We start from the raw sequence: 22833 nt of genomic DNA, 5'->3' as shown, positions 1-22833 counted from the left end.
CTCAATGTAAGTGCTCCAGGAGATTCAAAGAAGCAACCGCAAAACTGCAGTTACTCTGTCCAGACACTCACTACTGAGGGTGTGTGGGCGTGTGCACGCCTGTGTTCTGTATGTGTGTGTGTGTCAGAGAGAGACGGCTGCTGAGTGCCCAAGAAATGAAAAGATACTCCATCAAATTGCTTGAGTTGTAAGAGTGCATGAGAGAGTGAAGGGCTATGTGTGTAAGCGAGTGTGTGTGTGTGAGTGTATGTGTGGAAGGCGGTAGACGGGGAGGGGATGACGGGTGGGGAGGGGGCGATAAATAGGTGCTACACTGAAGGAGAAAGAGAGAAATAGTTCGAGCGAGAGAGAGGCAGAGAGAGAGAGAGAGAGAGAGAGAGAGAGAGGAATAAAGGGAGGGGTCGATGCAGATATTGGTCTCTTGATCCGTCCTTTGTGTGGTTTCTCTGGTTCCTGCTGTTTTCTCCACTACACACGCTCGTGTGGGATGTCCCATTAAATATTCAGGTAGGGAGAAAGAGACAGGGAGAGAGAGGGAGAGAGGAACCTAGTACACCAAGCTCACCCCATCACTGTCACAGTCTATTTAACTTGCACTCTGTGAAGAGCTACAGGGAATGCCTAAGTGAACGCAGGGGCCCAAAAAAATGAATTATCCACAGCTCAGTGATTCGGAAGCTCGAAACTCTTCTTGGTAAATGATTCCCTAACACACTTTCATAAGATGTCTGTCACTTCTGTGTCAACAATATCATCACTGTGATGTAAAAACCTAGTATCTCCAAAACATCAACTTCTTAACTTTTTATGGAACCTTGTTGACACACAGCCTGGCCAGCTCTTCACAAGCATTCATTTGAGTGCGTTGCTTTAGCAAGTCCAATCTCACCAAGCTGGACCACCAGTCTGATCACGCTTGCCAATGCGGCCGATGCCGATGCATTACCAAGCTGATTGGCCATCGACCAGCTTAGTGACCAAGCATGACCAAAATCAAATGTAACATACACCATGTTGGTCAAGAGTTGGTTAACCAGCTAGCTTACCAGCATAGTGTATGATCTGGATGACCAGCTTTTTAACCACCTTAGACTACTGTACTCCAGGTTAGTTTGGAGCATTTCTATGGTTAATTCGTCATGAAATACATGAATACAATGTAAAGCACAACTGCCAGATGATGTTAAAATGTGAAAAACGGCAAAAAACAGAAACTACAAGGTTTTGGCGTGAGAGTGATGGTAATAATAACAGTGTAACAATCCTTAAAGAGCAGTAAATCCATGCCAAAAATGTTTTTTACATTTGAAATGGTTTGAAATGGTTAAGATGTAAATTAAGACACTCAGGCATAGCTTAGTGTGAAACACTCTGTTCTGAGTCAGAACCATTCAGGTGGTGGTGATAGGAACCAGACGTCCGAAGAGTTTAATAAGCCACCTCTAAAAGCTCCCTCACAGACAGCTATTAAACAAAATGGTTAGGAATATACTGTCCGAAGCCTGAGACACTGGTGGTGACCGGAATGGATCCCTACTTCTTCAGTAGTACACTATATAGGGGCGAACTATTCAGTTTATTAATTCATGGTAAAGAAAAAAATCTTAAATCACTAAATTAATTTTTGTCATCAACCTGTGTCAGAATTCAGTCACATCAACCCACCAGCAACTGTCGCTGAGTGGCACTTTTCTTGCCTTTAGAAAAGGCTTGTTCTTATTCTGCAGACAACGTTATTAACAGTTTTAAGGTATCTTTCTTTTTGTATCTAGCTGTCGGGTGGTGTGCCTCTCAATCTTTTTTTTGATTGTGCCTAAGCTTAGAGGTATAGTATCTTTGGAATCTGGCCTATTGACACTAACAGGGTATTTTCTGAGTGGACAACTGGGCATTTCTGTAAGTCGCTCTGGACAAGAGCATCTTGCTGAACACAGTAAATGTTAATGTTCAAGCAAAACTGGTGTTTCCTATGGGAAGCTGTAAAGGCATAATAGTCTACTGACAAGGTGACAGTAGAGAGCTTCTGGGTTTTACTCCAGAGTTTACAGTTTTATTTCCTGTGGCTCAGTAGCAGTTGTTAACGCAACATCCGTTGAGAAGTAAGTAGGGTGTCCATATTTTGGCTTTCAAACAAGAGGAATCTGGGGACACACAGGTGCCAGGATGTTACATTATCCTCAGGTTAGGAGGTTGTGACTGGGGGGCTTTAAGGAGGCTTTCTAGGACCAGGGCAGTGTGTATGTGTGAAGATAGGATGTTAAATACATTCACTTATTTAATAATGTATACCCACATGTGTTTTACAAGTAAGATAAATAAAAGAATACCACCTTTATGTAATAAGTATGTATATGTATATATAGGTTTATATATATATAGGTTTATATATATATATACATTGGTCCACTTGGTTTAACCAAGATAAGAACACTGATTTTTCACTGGATTTTCGTTTTTACCATGTGCTTGTTAAACAGTCTCCTGCTCTCTCTCTGGTGAAGCAGTTTGACCAATGGTTGATGTAGATGCAGGTAGGTGTAGGTACATGTAGAGCTGCAGGGTTACTCACAGCTTAAAGTGACATATTTAAAGAGAATTTTGAGAATTATGGGAGATTACAGTGCCCACAAAATCAGGTTTTATGAATAAGTCATAGTTATGTAGTTTGGAGCTATGATCTATCGCATATTTCCATACGATATATAAATGGAATAATAATTTCTTTCTTTAAGATAAGATAATCCTTTATTATTTCCACAGCGGGGAAATTCTCAGTGTCACAACAAAAAGGGACAGCAAGATGCTGTCTCAGATGCAAAACGTAGATAAATTACACTATATACACAATATAAAGTAAAAAAAACAGTAATGACACTATTGTTTACTTCATTTTTGTTTATATAATTATGTTATATTATAATAGTTGTGGAGAGTAAATTAAATGGATCTATTTGTGTTGTAAATATAGTGACCCTGGTTACCATCACCTCCACCTGAAGAAATTAGCATTGTTATCTATAATGAACCACTTGTATTAATCTATATCTCAGTCAACAAAGTAAAGATACTACAATGGGATCTTTGGAGCAATGCTGTAGAAGTTTTCCCTTTGAGAAGTTTATCTGAGAACCACTTAGAGATGTCTGTGTTTAGAAGCCCCTCATTCCCATCAATCAGCTACATCTTCGGTTCCACCATATCGGCTCTTGTATTACTGCTCCAGCATAAACCTGTTCCTCGCAGTTGATTTCTCTCTATCTCGCTCTCTCCCCCCATATACTGAAGCGCTGATCCTGCTTGGGGGAGTAGTATCAGCGTTACATTCGGCCAGTGCCAGGACATACCTCTGGGAGCTTTGCGCAAGACATGCCGCTGCTGGCGGGGCCTTGCAGACGCAGCACAAGCCCATCACTGAGTCCTGTTCCAGCAGCTCCATGCTAAGCCTGATCCGAACACGCTGCCATTTGCCACGGGGCTGTGTTTCTCAGAGCTATCTGATCTAAAAGCCACCGACTGCTCAGACATGGCTGCCAACAGCAAATGTTTATCTTCCCCACCGCCTTTACACTGCTGGAATACGAGCACACTAGTACTGTTCTTCATGCCCTGTTTAATTCCTCCCTCTCAGAAAAATTACAATTAATAACAATAACAACAACAACAACAACAACAACAACAACAACAACAACAACAATAATAATAATAATAATAATAATGTAACATTACTTTTTATTGGATTATTATTCGAATTTAATCAATAGCACGTATCATCACTATTGTTAATAATAATAATAATAACAATAATAATTATAATTATTATTATTAATAATAATGAATTGATGAATTAAGATATTTTTGTTTTGATCATTGATATAATAATAATAATTATTATTATTATTACTATTATTATTAATTAAGATATTTTTTGTTTGATAATTGATATAATAATAATAATAATAATAATAATAACAACAACAATTCTTAACACTAGTAGTAATACCAGTATATTAATATTTCAGTATTATTAGAATTTAATACGTTATTAATGTTATCACCATTGTTAATGACTATAATAATAATAACAATAATAATAATAATAACAATAAGCATTGTCTTTTATTTGATTATTCAAATAAAAATACACTGTTATTACGACTGGTACTAATAATATATTTATTTATTAAGATGAATTTATTATTGTTCTATTCTTCTTATTGTTGTTATTATTGTTATTGTTATTATGTTTTCATTTATTTATAAAGTAATAACATTTATTAATTAAAAGTTTAAATTACCACATCTTCCACATTTTGTTCATTCAGTTTTTTCCACTTGTGGGTTTTGAGTTTAAATTAGAGTTTCTGCACTAAACCCATCTGTAGGGTCATTTCCCAACCTCTCTTTATCCCTTGCATTATTATTATTATTATTATTATTATTATTATTATTATTATTATTCATGGGAAGAATTTGTATTTTTTGCTACTAGGCTTCCCCTACAGGTGAGGAGTGTAATTCACATTTACACCACTGCTGGAGATACAAATCACACTTTGAGCTTCCTCTGATAGACAGCTGTACACATGCGTTAGTGCATTTTGAGCCCGGAGTGGTAATGACTGAGACAGGTAGAGATAACAGGTCAGTGAAGCATTAGGATGATTTTGAAGCTGTTATTTTGAGGTAAAATTGGTACAATATGTTGCCTGTTCTGCTTGGCTGTCCTGTATTGCACCTCATTCAAAAATTCAGTCTGGGCGGAAACACTCAAACTTGCTCAGACTTGCTGTGGGTCGAATAGCACAGGTGTTTCACAAGAACAGTGAATTTAACATGATATTTAGCTGAGTGAGTAACTTCGTTCCTCACCCAAACTGCGCGTATCTCACTGATGATCTAATTTCATGATGACAAATCACTTACTCTGTTAAGGCTGCAAAAAAAGGCCCACAACATCCACTAATCATACCCGCGGCCTTCTTTACATACTGCATCTCTAGTCCCCTCTGCTTTGTGCAAATAGCTTAATTTAAAGCAGGAATAGCTGCCCTGGGACTTTCATAACCACCGCTGGGGGGAAATCAGCCTGTAATAGACACTAAAGCAGTTGTAGATGATGGAGGGATGGCCTACTGTAGCAGCCCGGAGGGGCTTTGACTGTAACCGCAGCGTGCCGGCTTTCCATAGATGAAAGTAAATAGCAACTGTTGCCACAATCAGTCCTTAACAGCTGTTAAGGGATCACGTGATATTTAGGCACACTGTCTAACCTTTTTTGTTTTTTTTGTAATCTACACTTTTGTCATGCCAGGCTTTTGTGTTAGCCGTGCCCTGAGGGAAGTTCCCGACTACAAAAGACAACAAGAGGCTGATCAAACTGAATCGTAGTGTATTAAGCAGAGTGGCCTTATCCTTGCTGGGCTGGACTTTGTAATTAACTGATGTAGCACTGTGCTGTTTACGCTGGGCTGCGGGCCATCTCCAATAAAAATGAAATATGCTCTGCTTTACTCATTTCAAGAAAGCTTGGATGAAGGCTCACTTCCACAGTTTGATGTGGAAAGTATCCTCCTGTAGCAATTTATTAAGACAGGGGTGGGACATCTCGTTCACATAACTACTCATGCACTAGTTGCCCACTCACTAGTTCAACCACTATGACTATTAACCCCTTAAAAAGCCTATGGTCTGCTGGCAGGCCGAAAGTATTTTTACAGACTTCTGTTACCAAAGAATAGTCCCAACAGTTTCTACAGCAGTCCTGTAGTTACTGAGTAATACACCTTAGTGTGTAATACAATGTTCAGAGGTTCAGATGTTAAGAGGTTAAAGAGAACAGGGCACCAAAGGAAGCCTGCACACATGGACTAGTTCAGAGAGCGCATTCACTGAAAAAAAGGTTTGAGCCAACTTTTAAAAATTACTCAATGTTATTAGTATACCTAAATATATGACTTTTTCTCAAGTTATATGTATGGATTAGTTATAATCATTCATTTGGACTAAATAAACATTCAGTGAAATTATTGCTTTGAAGTTTTCTTTAAGGGATATGTTATTTTGCTTTTGGACAAACTGAACTAAACTGGTTTGAAATGGAAATCAATTAAACCAGTTTTCAAGTCCAATGTTAAAATACACTTTAAATGAATGACATGGTCATTTTACTTCTTTCAGAGTTCATTACAAGAAAACAATGATGTATATCCTCACAAAACTGCATCTCAAAAATGATTAAAAGGTAAAATGTTTATTGGAGAAATGAAAAAAAAGCTGTGCTTTACTTTGTGTCCAGATTTCTGAATGAATATCAAAAAACATGTAAACTCAGGTCAGTGTAAACTGAATGTTTTTTTTAGTCAACTCAACTAAACTTAGTCAAAAGTTCTCCTAACTCAACAATACATGTATTTAACTGAGCCTAAAAACAGTGTTAAATGACCTGCAGCTGAAAATGCTTATACAGTTTTAGCCTGTGATCCTTCTCATCCATTTGTTCACTGTTTATTCCAATCTGCAGGTTAGGACTCCCCTTATCCTGTTCTCAGACTCCTGATTATGGGGGCTGTGATGTTGATGGTTTGAATAATGATCTCCTGTCTTTGGACAAGCAAGACAGTTGCACCACTCCTGATCTACCATCAACTGATTCCATGTCTGCGTCTTGACAGCTCCTCGACTGCCCCTGCTCGCCACCAGTCTGACTTGATTCGGTTTGTTACAAACTTTTATACCCACTTTGCTCCTTCAATGCAATTTGCGTGAGAGCCTCCTGCTCTCTTCTCTTCCAGCCCTGCTGACGGAGATCGAGCAGCCATGAAACAGGAGCCCTATTACTCACAAGGCCAGCAACAGTAAATCAGCACCGGCTCACACACAGGCGCATATGTCAGATTTACGGCTATGGCAACAACATTTAGGAGGGTAAATATAAAAACGGATTAGTCAGTGGCAAACCAAGATTGGCTTATTTACACAGTTTTGAGGTGGGGCTATAGAAGAGTATTAGGTTTAAATAAGAAACGAAAGGGAAAGGTGGTGGGCGAGAGACAGAAGCAGCAGTGTAATCAGACAGGGGGGGATCCATATCAGAGTGAATTCCTGAAATGGTTAAAGATTATCTTTATATATAAAGATATATGGGCACAGTAATGAAAGCAAAGAACCTGCCATGTTTTTTTGTTGTTGTTTTTTTTTTAGGATTACATTCCATTTAAAGACCTAACAGGCTAAAGTCTAAATGAAGGGTGGAGAGCATCCAATCTTTTAAAAGCCCGTCCTCAGATAACTTCATATAAGCCCATGTGATGCAAAAGTGTTTTACACATCAAAGTCGTTTAGTTTCTTAACTTCTGCAGTAGCTGTGTTGATCAAATATTCACCAATCAGTCACTCGATTAAAACCTCATCTCATTACAATATGTATATAGGTCAGCAAGGGGAACAGTCAGTTCTGGACAATGATGTATTAAGAGCAGAAAAATAAGAATGTGAGCCACCTTGACAAGGGCCAGATTCTGATGGCTAGATGACTGTGTCAGAGCATCTCCAAAACACCAGGCAGGTCTTGTGGGGTGTTTCCGGTATGCAGTGGTCAGTACCTACCAAAAGTGCTCCAAAGGAGGACAACTAGTGAACCAGCCACAGAGGCTGATTGATTGCACTAGCATATCTGGTCTTAACCCACAGAAGAGCGACTGTAGCACAAATTACTGAAAAAAAAGCTAATGGCAGTCTTGAGGAGTCCAGGCTTTGACGGGTTGGAGCTGTTTTGGCGGTATAAAGACATACTCCCACATAATGTTAGGCAGGTGGTTTTAATGGTATGGCTGATGAGTCTTTGTTCCCATTTGAATCTAGTAAATGATATTTCTGTTTTTGTGCTCATTTGTTTTCACTGTGTCGCCTGAAGGTCTTAAATTTCTCCGTCCAATCCTAATAGTATCCACTTTCATCAGTGATTTTCAAATTGTGTGTATCTCAGCAAAACCTGTATTCTGTGCCTCTAATATGTATACCAGTAATTCTTAATTATTTAAAAGGTTCCTAAAGGATTCTTAGCCATAACTGATCTCATTGCTTGTGACCATGAATGCTCACAGTTCTCATGTTATATTGATCTAATGTCCTGGCCTGTATCACAGTTTACTGAAAAGCTATATTTTTCACTGATTTTAAGCTTGCATTATGCGACTGAATCAAACTGTATCAAGTTTCAGACGACTTAACAAATACAGTCATTATTTATAGTGGTGGTAAAAGTGTTGCTTCTTAGTTATTCGGAAGTGCTTACTACATTTCAAGGAATCAAATTAGAAGACTCAAGACTATTATTGATTAAGCTAAGTAGATTCAATACTGCCTGAACAGCATCTTCACAACCCCAATAAAGAACAATGCACAAATTTCCTCCCTTAAGAAAGTCTAAAGACCTGGCCAGATTCGCATCTGTGTCTTTTCACATTATCTAATATCTAGAAGTGTAAGAAACTCTATCAGTTGATTGAGTGTTTAGTTATTCACACTGGAAATTTTGAAATATGTATAATTTCCACATTAATAAAATAAATGGTCATAATGTATCTGTAACATCTGTATATATATATATAATGTATGATGTAATGTGTTGAATTAGTCAATTGTAGCATGATATTTTCCACTGTATCACTTTATTGGTGGCACTGCTTACATCCAGTGTCATAAATGGTGCCACACCAAATATCCCCACATAACACTTCAGCAGTAAGAGTGTTGAAATTGTGAGTGTTTAAGGAAAATAACAGCGAGGCCACAACAAACTATAAAAAACTGTTACAAGTAATTATTTCGATCAACTGTTTCTTGCCCTTTCTTTAAACATCTAAACGTTGTTCTGTGAGACGAGCTCCACCCTTTGAGCAAACATCCCTTACATTTCTCATTATGCCAAAAGACAATGGATGCTTTAGCTGACATTCTGTTCCTTGCACTTTTAAGGTGCCACAAAATGTTCTTTGAGCAGTTCCCTTCGGTTCGGTTCGAAAACAAGATGCGGAAGGTCTGAAGGACCTTCACATAATGTAATAAAATTTAAATGTTCTTCCAAGATTCTCTGCATTATGTAGGAGCTCTTTAAACTTTAAAAAGGTTCTTCATACTTACACATCTCATTTACAAAAGTGGTTCTTCTATGGCATTGCACCAAGAACAACCTTTATCTTTAAGGTGGCACGCTGGAGAAAGTGATGCATTTTAATTTGAACGGATTAATGTAATTTAATTGAATTTAGTACAATATTTAGCATATTCAGTACAATATAATTTTTTTCTACTAGCTGTAATTGTATTTATGTAATAGATTGTATCGACACATTTGTACACATTAGGATGAGCTCAATTCAATGCATCACATTTTCTTCAGTGTAAAATCTGCAGCCTGACACAGACTTACTTGTTCCTGTGACTGGAGATGCTGGAGGTGCTGCTGTCTTTCTCCTTTGACTCTTCCCCGAAATGTTTCTCGCATCTACTGCGAGTCAAAGCTGAAAGCAGAGGAATGGAAAGACAACAAATGGGAGAAAGCAAGAAAGTGATACCTAGTGTAACTGCAGGATGATGATATGATGACTTCGTCAGAAAGGCCTGGAGACAGAATGGGAGAAGCGTCACGGCACTAAAACTTCTGGATTGATTAAGCACTAATGGCTGTGTTTACCATTAATACAGTAAAGGTAGTGAAGGAAGGAGGGAGGGAATGTATAAGAGGGTGAAGAAGAGGTGGATGATCACTTAACTTCCATCCACAAAGCTTTTACAATTAATCCTACTTTCTGCTGCTTTTTGATGATGCATGGTCTTCTGGGTCAGCAAATTGACGGTTGGTTTGCAGACGTCTGCAATTTTAGCCTTTTTACACCAAAGCAAAGCAGACCACTGCAAGACCAACGAAAAAGTGATGTGTATTTTTCCTGTGCTCCTAAAATTAATTAGTTCTAAAAATGCTTTAGTTCCCACTAAAGCAATGCCTAGTTTTGGTGTCCCTTAGGACCTTTTAGTTGATGCTTTTTTGAAGAATCATTTTGGAAATGAGTATGAGTATGAATACCTCAGTAGGATTGGTGTGTGGACATTTAAATTTTTGAAGTAAATATTAAAGACGGAAAAATCGATTGGCCGATTGATTTTCAGCCAGAAATATACGATTGGCCAAAATTGATGTAATTAGCTGATCCTGAGAGCCGACCAGATTAAGTTAAGGTTTATACCAGGCTCCTTGGTCAGAGGACGCTGCAGTTTCTTGTTTATTCGCTGCATCCAGCGTTGTACTCCACCCTGTGTGCCGGATCCGCTGCGGCAGTCTGGCGTTTTGTTTGTTGTTGTATTTGATTCAAATTCTTATATTTGTATCATGTTTAAAACTACGTGCCTTCTAGGGGAAGCAGAGTAAAGACTTTCTCACACTACACCATGCAGCTTTGCCATCGGCAGCCAGAATCTGAGAGAGCACAATTAGCCGTATTCTCTCTGGAAGGGTAGATGACGCTCTCTTCCCTCATCACTCTTAAGTGATGTTGGCTGGCACAAGCCCCTCATAGCTGGTGTGGTGGAGCTGGAGACCTGGTGCTTTTTTCAGAGCGTGTCGGCAGTTCAAAAAGATGCCGATGGCACTTTTAACCATGACCCAAAGTGCGCAGTCCCAGTCGGAAAGCTGAAAGAATAGCATCTAATGGAGTTTTAGTGCTAGATAAGCAGCCTTTTCTGTGTCCACAGTGTAGCTCTTCATCTTCATTTTGAGAGACGATGCAGAACATTACAGAAGCCCTGTACGATGATTCATTACCACATTTGCCTAGAAAGGTAAATTTCGATTGGTATTACTGATCAACTGATCGACTGATGAGACTGAAAATGACCGGTCATCGGTATCGCCTCTAAAAAAACACTTATTTAGCCATGTGAAGCAGTCCAGAGGAGGAGCTACAAATATACTTGAATATTAGATTCGTGTAATTGTAAGCAATGTTTCCCTTTTGCGAGCAACAGCATTTGACTACCAGTGTAGTATTAACTCTCAGTCAATATCATTACAATTTTACCTATTTATTTAAGACCTAATAAAGAGAGTGACTGACTTTTAAAAATCTTTACCCAAACACCTTCTACTCCAGATGAAATATGTGCTGTTGGCTTTGTTTTTCCTCAAGTCTGAATGATAAGTAGCCAGAGAAACACCTGCAGAAGAGCAGCACTCTCCTGCATTTGATCAATACGCAAAAGGAACTCTTACATTACGCATTAATCTAATTGCAGCAACTCCAATGGGCTTTTAACACAGAGTGGAGACAGGCCGGTATTGAGGAAGGAAGAGCAGGAGTAAGGAGTTCTACAAATTAAAGCCATTCCACTGAGATTCGTGTCTGACCTCTAGCTCAGACTTCCTTCACACTACAAGACTTGAAGATGTTGTTTCAAACTGATTTCACAGGATGAAAACAGTTCAGGAAGGGGAACAATCACCTTTATGTTGGTTCTGTTTGGCAACTGACTTTAGCTAGCACTCATAGAAGGTTCTTTAAATAATCAAATATAACGGACAGAACATGTAAAAAATGATCACAGAATCCCTGCAAATATCTTGAAGGCTTAGTAGAAATATGTGTCTAAACTGCACAACACCTGGTTTTACTTGCTTCTGATGGAGCGTCCTAAAGCATTCAAATGTGAGGTCACTGAACAGGAATAATTAATTAATAATTAGCTTCCGTTGAGAGACGAGGTTCTGTAAGCCATTTTCTAAACATGCAGGACAGATTGATGCCTTCACTTCACATCTTTAACTCACAGACACTAAACAGCATATTCCACAGGGTCTGCTTATGTACTGGATATAGTTCTGGACGCTCGTAACTAGGCCTACTCGTAACACTGCACTAGTTGATCTGTGCTGACACGAAGCAAGTCTTTTGCAGACATTGTCGTCGGCTCCATCTTTCTCTTCCCTTTATAGATTTCCAGTAATGCTTTATTTTAAAGGTCCCCTGTAGGTTTGTAGTTGCTCCCCTTTGTCTTTAGTAAAACCATTTAAACACATGCAGTGGATTCAGAAAGTATTCACATCCATTTTGCTTTTCCTTATCCGGGGCAAACTGGTTTCCTTCTGGGCTACAGCTCTGGCTTTTTCCCTCTTCTAACTATATGCATTTCACTAAAGCTAAATAAAATAAAGTAGCTAATGACTTAAATTAAATTAAATTAAATTAAATTAGTGAGGCAAAAAGCAAATCTGGATTTTGACACACACGCTCTAAAATGGGTTAAATTATAAAATTCTGCAAAAAACAACAATAGCAACAACAAAATAGCAATAACATACTTTCAACTTTCCAACTTTCAACTTCAATTTTACCCTACACTCTTAAAATGAGTTATTTAACCCACTGAGCCTTATTTTTAATTATTCAGTTTTTATTACTGAATGCAGAATTTGTGAATATTGTGATTTATTTGAAAATTGCTTGGTTTTGCATATATTGTGGAGTCCCACAAGGTTCTATTTTAGGACCTATGAAACTGGTGTTAAATTTGACTGCAGTGTAGGAGTCTTACTTACAGAAGGGTTTAGGGTGAAGTTAACAGTTCTATCAAGAATCGTCTTGACAATTGAAAAAACCCTTGGTTTTTGAGGATGGGTTTAAAAAAAAACAAATTTTCCTCAACTCTAAACCTAACTTTAAGCAGATTTAATGTCACAAACAGTGAAAAAACGTTTTTCCCCTCTAAACAGAGCACAGTTAAATGAAGAACAAAACTGAACAATATCCCAGCTGTAAGCAAAACTATAGTTACTGCATTTTAAATTCATAGGACAGTGTCAACCATCACAACAGAGTGATCAGACGTTCCCTTGATCTACCACATTCACCTAATAGCCCCAGCTTCTCAGGCAGTATTCTCCTGAGAAGCTGATGACCAACACACTCATGCTGTAGCTGGCCTCAACACCAAAGCCCACTGAGTGCCTCCACCAGGAGAGGGCGGCAGAAAGTTGCAGGTGAAAGTCCAGTGTGGACTACACTGGTGGGCTGGTTGGGCCCATCATAAACCCTCTGATGAGCTCACACCTGGTGACCTGGAGTTCAAAGATCCCTTCATTACAGTGCTGAACTATCATACCCAGGGGGGGTCTCCTGTTCACTGTTCAGTACATTGTGGTGATATCCAGAGCTGGGTGGAGTAGCTTAAATCAATATTGAAATAGATATATGGTAGCAACTGAGGTAGGCTCCTGATTCAACTCAAATTTGTCATTGTATTATATACAAAACCTCAGCCGTGTGCGCTCTCCTTATCCGGACTAATATGCTCCTGACCCTCCTGTTATACAGGAAAAATAACATTACCAAAAAACATTTGGCCAGACCACTTCTTTTCACCAGCAGGGCTGAGCTGAGCTGAGCATGCTTTAATTTTGCTTCGACTGGCTTCAATTTGGCCCTAGACTGCTTCATGTTGTCTGGGTATATGGTGTTTTTAAAAGCAGCATTAGGCCAGAATTGGTCTCTCTGCTCCAACCTCTCAAGAAGGACACACTTACATGCATTTCTGTACTGGGGATACAGAACCGCCATTGAAAGAAGCATGTGGACTAAGTAATATTACAATTATGACTTCGCATGCAGTGTTCCCTGCCTGCTTCACCAAAGTTACATGGTGCAGTCAGCAGCGCCTAAACCCGGAATAACAACAATAGAGATGTTATTCTCCTTATTGCAGGTCAGTGGAGCATCACAATGATTTTGAAGATGGTATTTTAAGGTAAAGATGTTGTATAATACTGCTTTAACGATCCACATGCTACAATAAATGACTGCCCACGAATAGGCCAGAATTGGTTACCGGTAGTTTTCAGGGTGTCTTACAGCAGTAACAAACAGAATAAATAAATAACACTGTATTGTTTTTTTTATTTAGCATGGTGCATCAACAGGGTTCAGGCAACTATACGTAGCCCGCTTGGGATGCGGGTACCAGATGAGACCTGAGATCAATATGCTATCTTGGGTTCCACACTGTGCTCTGGTTCTCCTGTCTGTCATCAGACAAACCGCACACCCGCATTACTTGTCGGAGAACCAGCTAACCGGTCTGGTCAATGTGCGAAGGCAGGACATTGCTAACTATGCAAGAGATACCAGACTGAAACAAATGAACTGAACTGGAAGCTCACAAGTTTCAGAAGGTCCTATATTTATGCAGATGACATCAGCAGCAGAATATGATCAAAACCACTACAATGATGCTTTGACTACAAAACATGATATTTTCAAGAATGCTCTGTCCCAGATAAAGCAAGAGAAATCTGACAATGTATCCCTGGAACCCTAACCCTAACCAGTAAAAAAGGCACAACACGGTATGTGAATCAGTTTTTACTTGTAGACTCTGACAGCTGCACAAATGTTGAACACTTACAGTGTTTTACAGTTAGATAATATCTGCAGGTACAGACACATAATACAGAAAGATTCAGTTCCCTCATTATTATGTAAAATACTGATAATTTACTCTACAATTGTAAAGGACCTGTGAAAGCTTTTTACAACTAAACTGAGTGATGAACTGCAGCAGAAAAGAAAGAAAAAAGACATGTACAAGACAAAGGGATTCTTTCTGTAAGCCTAAAAATAAAAGCTAACTAAATAAAGAAAAGAGCCAAATGCAGCTCTATTAACTGTCACTGTACTGTAGAGATTTGATTCCTCTCAGTTCACAGCAAAGCCTAATGTTATGAAGCGGAATGTCGGAGTAAACAGAGTTGGCATCAAACAAACTCACACATTTGCAATAAATTAGATTTAATTCCATTAAGAATAAAATTTTTCAATGTTTCTCATTTCCCTGATGCTGGATCTTTGACACTGCGCTATGCAGACAATGAAATGCCACTTGTGTAGCCACCACAATTACTGTCAGATCAAAACCTGGTAACCCTCTTTTTAAACATTATTTGAAAACACGGGCTGTCTTTATTATTGTGCGACAAACAGAAATGACTTGGAATAAAATCTTGTCACATTAGCTTGTTTTAAAAATTATTTCTTTAGAAATTCTTTAACCTGATAAGCTACCATACAGGAGATACAATGTTCTGTTCTGACAGTCATGATTAGAAACTTGTAGCTGTAGTTTTCTCTAACTCCCGCTTCTTACTCAGGTCACTCTGGCCACAAAGTTTTGACTAGACAAGGCCTTTCCTGAATAATGTTTAAGCTGTTTAGATGCTAGCAGCTACTCAAGTTACCATTGGTCAAGTGCCTGCATCATCCTTGTAGGCTAGTTTCACATCAGGCAGCACACAGTTGTTGATTCAGCCTAACAATGAATGCATACATTTGACAACATGTTTTCTGCCATAATATTTCAAAAGTAAGACAGGAAACAGGATATTGTTGGGTATTGTTGTACACAAATATTATGATAGCGTAACAAAGCCTGAGAAAAGTAAATGGCAGTTTTAGGCCAGTATCACCAAAAGTCTCCTGCTAGCTGATTAGAAACTATACAAGCTATCTGCACACCTGTACTGGGGCATTTCGGGCAGAAGAAACCAAGGTAGAGAAGAAAGTTTTTCTTTCCTTGTCAAATAAAACAATTTCAAACCTAAAACTCAATCCTTTTGGCCACAAACATAAGACCCAGCCAGTGTTACCAGATTATAGGAGTAGCAGTACCAAATAACACTGCTCATGCCCTAAAGGTTTCCTTTAGAAACTGCTAAACTGCTATCAAATTTAATTTAAGAGGCAGATCTAGTCTGTAAGTGTAGAAGACAAGTTCTACCAGGCAGAGTGAGTGTAGAGCAAAGGGAGGAGGAGTGTGCACACTCTCTTTCTACTGTCTCACATTTTAAGCGCCCCCACTCATGAACTCCTGTCAGAAAAGGTTTCTTCTCAATAGCTTCTCAGTACAGAATCCAATCCAGGTTCAATGCTCTCAGGACAAGAAGACCACAAAGATGAAGAAGAAAACGATGAGGATGAGGAAAATCTTGATGAGCAACCAGCGGTTGTTGGAGACAGACTGAAAGTACTTGAGTATTTCAGAATGAGCGAGGTCCACGTTAAGCTGAGTGTCTTCGACATTAGCATCAATCCTACGACACAATAACATAAAATTAGAGAACAGACAGTTTGAAAATGAACCTACCCTCAAATGCATGCCACTACAAGCAGTAATGGGCAGATCCAAATTTTTCAGTTCCAATGCAATTCTAATGCCAACACAGATTCCAATACAAGAGCTCTTTTTACTTTAATATCATCATTTCTTAAATAAGCGATCGTTTGAAAGTGCTGTGGATTTGAGGATTTAGAGATCTCTCTAATGAGAATGTGTAATTGCACTGGGCATGCGGAGGAGTACATTTAAACCAGGCATTGTGGTGCGGACTTCTTTCAGTGCAGATGAATCTGATCAATGCAAATTTAAATTAATTAATTCATTCAGTTCAAGTAATTCAGAGCGGATTGTTTAAAAAAAATTAAACTGTTTCGTTCTTATCAGCATAATAATGATGTTTAGGTTTTACTGTTTAAATGCAGTTACACACTGTCGACGCAACCATACCTCCACCCCTCGGCAATCTGTCTCTACAGACATCACAAGAAGCTGTCTTGCTTTACATCATATTCAAACTAAAATATCTCCACACAAACAACATTTTAGTCAAACCATCAGCTATGTTATTGGCCGATTCAGGTACAGACTGAAGTTACCAAGTGTTCATGATAAAATTAGGAATGGAATGAAGGTGTCATATTATTTTATGTTATGTAATGGCAGGTTCATGGTCCAATGTAAACAGTGGCCTTGAATCTGGATCGGTTAGTGGATCGCCCCTGTTCGTCCGATATCCAAGGAGTGAATGACATCAATATTGGACCCAATACAAATGTAGGATCAGATTGGATACGTCTCTAGCCACAAGTGTTAATGCTCTCAAGTGCTCTTAAATGTGGTCTTTCTTTTTTTCTACTAGTTTGCCTTTTCTTACCTTTGAACGGTCTCTTCTTGCTCTTTCACCATGTGGGCGAGCTGCTGGAATATAGATCCCAGCTCCACGATAGTGGTCTCTATGTTCTGCATAGTGTTTGCTCGGTCCTGAATAAATGAGTCCTAGACACACACACACACACACACACACACACACAATACGATCAGTTTAACGTACTATGTAAGCAGTTAACTGAACTGAACATTCATAGCAATTGCATGTTAACACCATAGCACACAAACTACCTTCTTATTGAGGAGCTGCATCTGCTGGCTGGAGTGCAGATCCATGTCTATAGAAATGTCCGCTTTTCCAGAATTATCTTGCATCAATACTGAATTACCTGTTTATGAAGTAAAAGTCAGTTACAATAGCACAAATAAAATGTACAGTCATTCACTGAAGAACAGTCACTGCTCTTACTAAAGCCGTTGTCCTGGAATGAAGAGGCGGCTGCTGGTGACTGAGAAAACTGCTCTTGTCTGCTTTTCTGCTGCTTTAGGTTCTACAGAGACAGACAATCATTCTATCAATACCCACAAAAGCACAGCATCCTTAAAAGAACTCGCTTCATTAGTTTGTCTTCAACAGGCTTTACCTCTGTTCTGACCTCCAGGACTGATTTGAAGTCACTTGACATGGATGCCAATTTTGACTGGAAGAGACAAAGACAAAAATGAAAAAGGTATTAATGTCGAATTCTTAGCTCACAAAAAAATAAATGTATGTTATTTAGTGCTGAACATGTTCGGAAGATGCCCATACCTGCAATGAAACAACGATGGTATTGGAATGTGTTTGGAGATGTCTACTGTTTTGACCATTCCGAGAGCGGACCAGCTCCTGCAGCTGGGCTATCTGTTTATTCAGGTTGTTAATGTCCTAAGAAACACAGAGTTAAATTAAAAGCACAGAAATGAAAGGAGGATTAGTGATCTGTACATGCAAGAAATTTTTTTTTTTTTACCTGTTTCACAATATACGTCAACTCATCAATCTCCACGGCTTTGTCATCAAACAGGGATTTTCTTTTGGCAACTGTGATGAAAAAATGAAAACATTACAAACCTCAGCACCCTACATGCAATGGAGTTGTGTGCAATAGAAATGTGGCTTAAAAGGAAAAGACACTTGCGTATTGTGAGCTTTTCCAGCTTGGCAAAGGTGTTGCTAAGGTCTCTTCCAATTCGCCTGTAAAGGGGACAACAAAAAAAATATTTATATATATAAAAAAAAAAAATGTTCACAGGGACGAAAATGCAAAACACCAAAAAAAAAAAAAAAAAAACTGATCTGATTCGATTTGGAAATTTTTTAGAAAAAGTAAGACTACAAAAATAATCATTTTCAAAAATAGTGTAATACTCACTTTGCCATGAGAGTGAAGTCACTGCGTTGTCTGACTGCATTGTGAACTGGTTTAATGGCCTGTGCTCCATTCTGGAAAACAGTGGGTTACGAGGTAAAGGACACAGCTTTGTAAGAAAATATAAATCGCCTAGTTCAAGACACAAGTCAACAAATTAAATCACCTATTGGCAAAAATCAAGACCTACACAAAATATAATGTGCATTTTTATCCTCATGGCATGCCAAAAAAAAAAAAAAAAAAAAAAAACAAGCTGTGAGGATATACAGGCCCACATACTCACCTGTCTCCCTTGCAGGGATTTGCATACAGATTCAAACTCACTGGTGCGGTCTCGGCAGGACATGCGGCTGGTGTCTACTGGAGGGGGGAGGGGCACTGGCATGGCCAAGGGGGTCTCCAGCGACTGGACCAGCTGGGACTGGGTCTGTGAAGGCCCAGTGTAGACCCCCTCCTGGCTGCTCCTAGGACCATGGCGACGACGGGTATTCATGGGTGCTCTGATACATTACCTGAGATATGGAAGCAACAGGTCTGAGTTCATCAATTCATTATGAAGCATGGAGAACATCACAGCATGTACCAGAGGAACCAGAGTACCAGGTCCACTCTCATGGAAAACAAAAAAATAGACTGTCAATGATGAGTTACACAACAATGTTGGCCGAAGAGAGAGAGAGAGAGAGAAGGGGGGGGAGTCAATGTAATAAACAAAGTAACCCTAAATATGAAAGTTAGCTACCTAGCCTCTCTTCTACCTGTCATGTAGCTTCTGTTTTATAATATAATATAACATCAGGTTATGACAACGGCTCCTAGGAACTGTCCACACATATACACCGAGCTGTACAGTAGCTAAATAACGTTTCACGCAGACAGAAAGAAGACTGATACAGAAAAGCTCTTTAAATCTGTCTGTCCAGCCACACTGAGACCACAGGTGAAGAGCTCGTTAGCTAGCACTAGTTAGCCTCAGTGTAAAACTCTCTTCCACTGCTCGCTACTTAGCTAAAGGACTTGCTCCCTAACCTCTGCACACCCGTTATGAACATGACACCGTCCGGAACAGCTAATATTTAGCTACATTTGTGAATCTCTTACCTGCCAGCCAGGCTAATATTCCCTTTCCTGCTACTTTTCCTTTTGGCTTTTTGGCTGTAGGGAGCTAGTCGCTGTCAACATCCGGGTTCCGCACCGACACGCTGACGTCAGCGACGCCACGTCTTCTTAGAAATTGTCAGATTATAAAAAAAATTAAAAAATAAAATATTTTAGACGTTATAAATAACGAAAATAATATACAGTACTAACAATCCTGTTTTTAACTAAATCAGAGATTTCTCCTGTCTTAAAATGTAATAATTTGCCAAATAAACTCCCCGATTTTTTTTCTATTTCCATTATATATTTTTCTAAACTTTTGAATAATTGAAATAATATAACACAGGAACAAGTAGCGCATGGATTACTGATATGTTTCAGTCCTTAATTTGTTTACCCCTTATATCCTCAGTCATACATTTTTGCCTTTTAAAACTAATGATTCCTTATTTGTTAAACATAAATTTACCTGGTGCTTTTTAAAGTCATCAGGTATTTTCCTTTTCTTTTTTATTCAGTATTTCTATATTTATTACCTGCTTATCACATTTAAATTCTACACCTTTTTTATTAAGTAATTTTATTAATACCTTTTTGGAGTAGGCAAATTACATTTTAACACTAGACAGCATGAGAGTACTGCACACGCGAGTATTGATGTAGCCTTCAAAAATGCTACAACACACAAACAATTCTACTATAAAAAAACTGTTGATATATTAGTTTGTTTTTATATTCTCATATATTGTTTTATATTCTATTTAATGAATCATGTTTATATATAAAGGCTTTGTTTTATTTTCTTGCCTTTGAAGCACTGTATTAGCTTATGGAAGTGCATTTCTACATTAAATTTCTACATTAAAGCAAAGTTTTGAATTAAAAAAACTAATAATCACTTTGATGCTAACAGTCTACATGCTTCTTCAGCACGGGATTTACTCTGAGCACTAATTAAAAGAGCAGCTAATGAACTTAGTTCCTAATGTTAACAGGTGCTGGATGTATTTAGAAACTGAAGATACTAAGATTTGTTAGTACACACATGTATTTTGTACCTCCACTCATTAGCCATTTCATCCAAAACACATACCACCCAGGTCCATTTTTTTAAACGAACAACTACTTTTAATTTCACTTTTAGTTATGTTTACATAATTTTTTTTATTGAAATACAGCACAATACTCCATCTGTGTAATTTTAGACTATCCTTCCTTTACCTACACTCAATGTCTAATAGTTTTTACTATAAACATAAATAAAAGTTTACAATTTTATATTGCAGTATAAATTCTGTAAAAGCTCAGTTGACTACTGAAAAGTGAATGGGTATGACAGGAGTCGTCTGTAGAAAAAGAGCAGCATACTCATTTTAAGTGAAGAATTTGAATGGTAAGAATTTTACTATTTGTGTAATGAATCATAACTGCAGGGCAGAGCCCTGAGGAAACAGAATTCATAGTTGCTCATGCATTAATCACCCAGATTGGACGTGCAGCCCATCACATCTGCTCCACACTGAAATTTTACAGAATCCACTGTACAACAACCCATGAACTAATGACACGCAGGATCGTGCTTTTCATATGGTTCCATTCAATTCACTGGAAAAATACAAATACTCTGTCACTAAAGCAACAAAAAAAAACAAAACAACAAAACTTGATAATTCACACGTTCTGATCAAAAGAGTGTAATGTTTCCTACAGTGGAAAACTTTGTTTATCTTACCAAAGTTGAATAAGGAGAGTATGGTGTTTTTTTAAACTTGTAGTTATTGATTGTGCATCCGTAACACTGGAGAGCAGCACATCACCACCAGACTCTGCTAGTTTTTCTAAAATAGGTTGCTGTGTGATCCAAGTCTCATAACCATGGCTTTCTCAGGTGGCACTGTCTGTAAAAGTGTAACTCAGTGAACCAGGACGCGAACATATACCCATGTTAGGCTAAAAGCTAACTTTAGCTGACCAGCATTAACATCCCTTTATCTCTAACCTCAAGTAAACAGTAACACTATCCAGAAAGACTGATAAAATTACAGAAAATAATGAAGTTCTTGTTATTCTGTTCCTGTTAGTCCTAAAATCAAAGACATGCTATTCCATGATATGGTACCCATATGTCCTCTTCTTCCCGAACATGTCCGCTTTTTGGAATGTGAAAAACGGGTCCGGCCAGGTTATATAAATTGTGTAAAATGTTTTTCACATCAGCGGTTGCTTCTACAGTCAGAACGCAGTCTGTGTGAGGATTTGTACAACCTTAAACACATCTGCTTAAGTCCTTTCTTCTTACCGTCACTATTGGTCTACATGTACCTGCATCTACGTCAACCATTGGTCAAACTGCCTCCCACCATAGCAGATTGGCCACACCCTAAAAATGCCTAAATGCATTTTAAACATTTGAATGAAAATGAACACAAATCAGTTGGACTTTTTTTTTTATCTCATTGATGTATTTATTAATATATATCTTTTAGAATGGCATGAAAATAAAAATATCTTTTTGCTTATTATTATTAGAACACATCTTATTTTAGAACACATGTTGAAACGAAAGGGGATGATATGGCAATATTAGGGCCATGATGGCTATTTTATAGTTTTGATTTGATTATTAGATATATTCAAATTACACACGCATTCTGCTGTGGTTGTACAGTTTGGACCTATTGAAAAAGCCCCCAAATGTACAATATTTATGAGTTCACATCACACACAATAACAGGGTTGAAAATTGGCTTGCAAAACCACCCATGTCACATGCTTACTATTTATACATCAAAGAACCACTTATAATAAAAGCATTCTGTAAGACTATAGAACGTTATGTGTGAACCTATGTGTCCAATCTTCTAATTCTGTTAAAAAGTTGTTTCTGTTGAATTTAAAAGTTCTTTCTATTTGATTTTTTTTCTTGCTGTGGTAAATTACAACACTGGGAAGCAATGAGTACAATAATTTTATTTTATTGTTTGTAAAAATAAAGTATTTAAGAAAGAATAAGAGAACACAAATCAAATAACAGGTAAAACAAAAAAATACTAATAATTTAATAGGCTTGCATTCAAATGCAAGCTATTAAAAGCTAAGTGTTACCATGGAGTTTATACAGTTAATATACACATCGTCCTGTTGTTTACAGGCTCTCTATAATCGATAATTGGTCATTTTCGTGATAAATACAGTTGCTCAGTGTTCCGTCTGATTGTAATAACAATATCGTTATCTTATTATTGCCTGGCATTAAAACCCGGCAAGATTGACCTACAATCTCCCAATAATACAGTAAATGCTTAGGTGGATCTGCAACTCAGGAGCTCTA

General features: G+C 38.1%; 1 protein-coding gene across 1 annotated transcript; it reads right to left on the bottom strand.

Annotated features, from left to right (window-relative positions):
* Positions 1 to 14395: 14395 nt before the first annotated feature.
* Positions 14396 to 19586, bottom strand: stx5al (syntaxin 5A, like). Its single transcript, XM_072662464.1, has 11 exons — positions 19503 to 19586; positions 18685 to 18913; positions 18402 to 18472; positions 18168 to 18223; positions 18000 to 18070; positions 17798 to 17914; positions 17631 to 17687; positions 17456 to 17537; positions 17278 to 17375; positions 17033 to 17154; positions 14396 to 16132 (listed from the first exon to the last, which is right to left on the bottom strand). Exons 2-11 carry the CDS (start codon positions 18892 to 18894, stop codon positions 15973 to 15975), a joined length of 1044 nt encoding a protein of 347 aa, XP_072518565.1. The 5' UTR covers positions 18895 to 18913; positions 19503 to 19586; the 3' UTR covers positions 14396 to 15972.
* Between the last annotated feature and the right edge of the window lie 3247 nt (positions 19587 to 22833).

Source organism: Salminus brasiliensis, chromosome 18 (assembly GCF_030463535.1).
Source record: "Salminus brasiliensis chromosome 18, fSalBra1.hap2, whole genome shotgun sequence".
Taxonomy (NCBI): domain Eukaryota; kingdom Metazoa; phylum Chordata; class Actinopteri; order Characiformes; family Bryconidae; genus Salminus; species Salminus brasiliensis.
Note: the sequence above shows the minus strand (reverse complement) of the source record. Positions and strands in the feature narration are given on the sequence as shown.

Excerpts from the sequence above, each read along its gene's own strand:
- stx5al (XM_072662464.1), bottom strand. The coding sequence starts at position 18,894 with ATGAATACCCGTCGTCGCCATGGTCCTAGGAGCAGCCAGGAGGGGGTC. Across the intron at positions 18,224-18,401 it reads GACTTCACTCTCATGGCAAA|GCGAATTGGAAGAGACCTTA; the intron begins GTGAGTATTACA and ends TCCCCTTTACAG. Across the intron at positions 17,915-17,999 it reads TGACGTATATTGTGAAACAG|GACATTAACAACCTGAATAA; the intron begins GTAAAAAAAAAA and ends TGTGTTTCTTAG.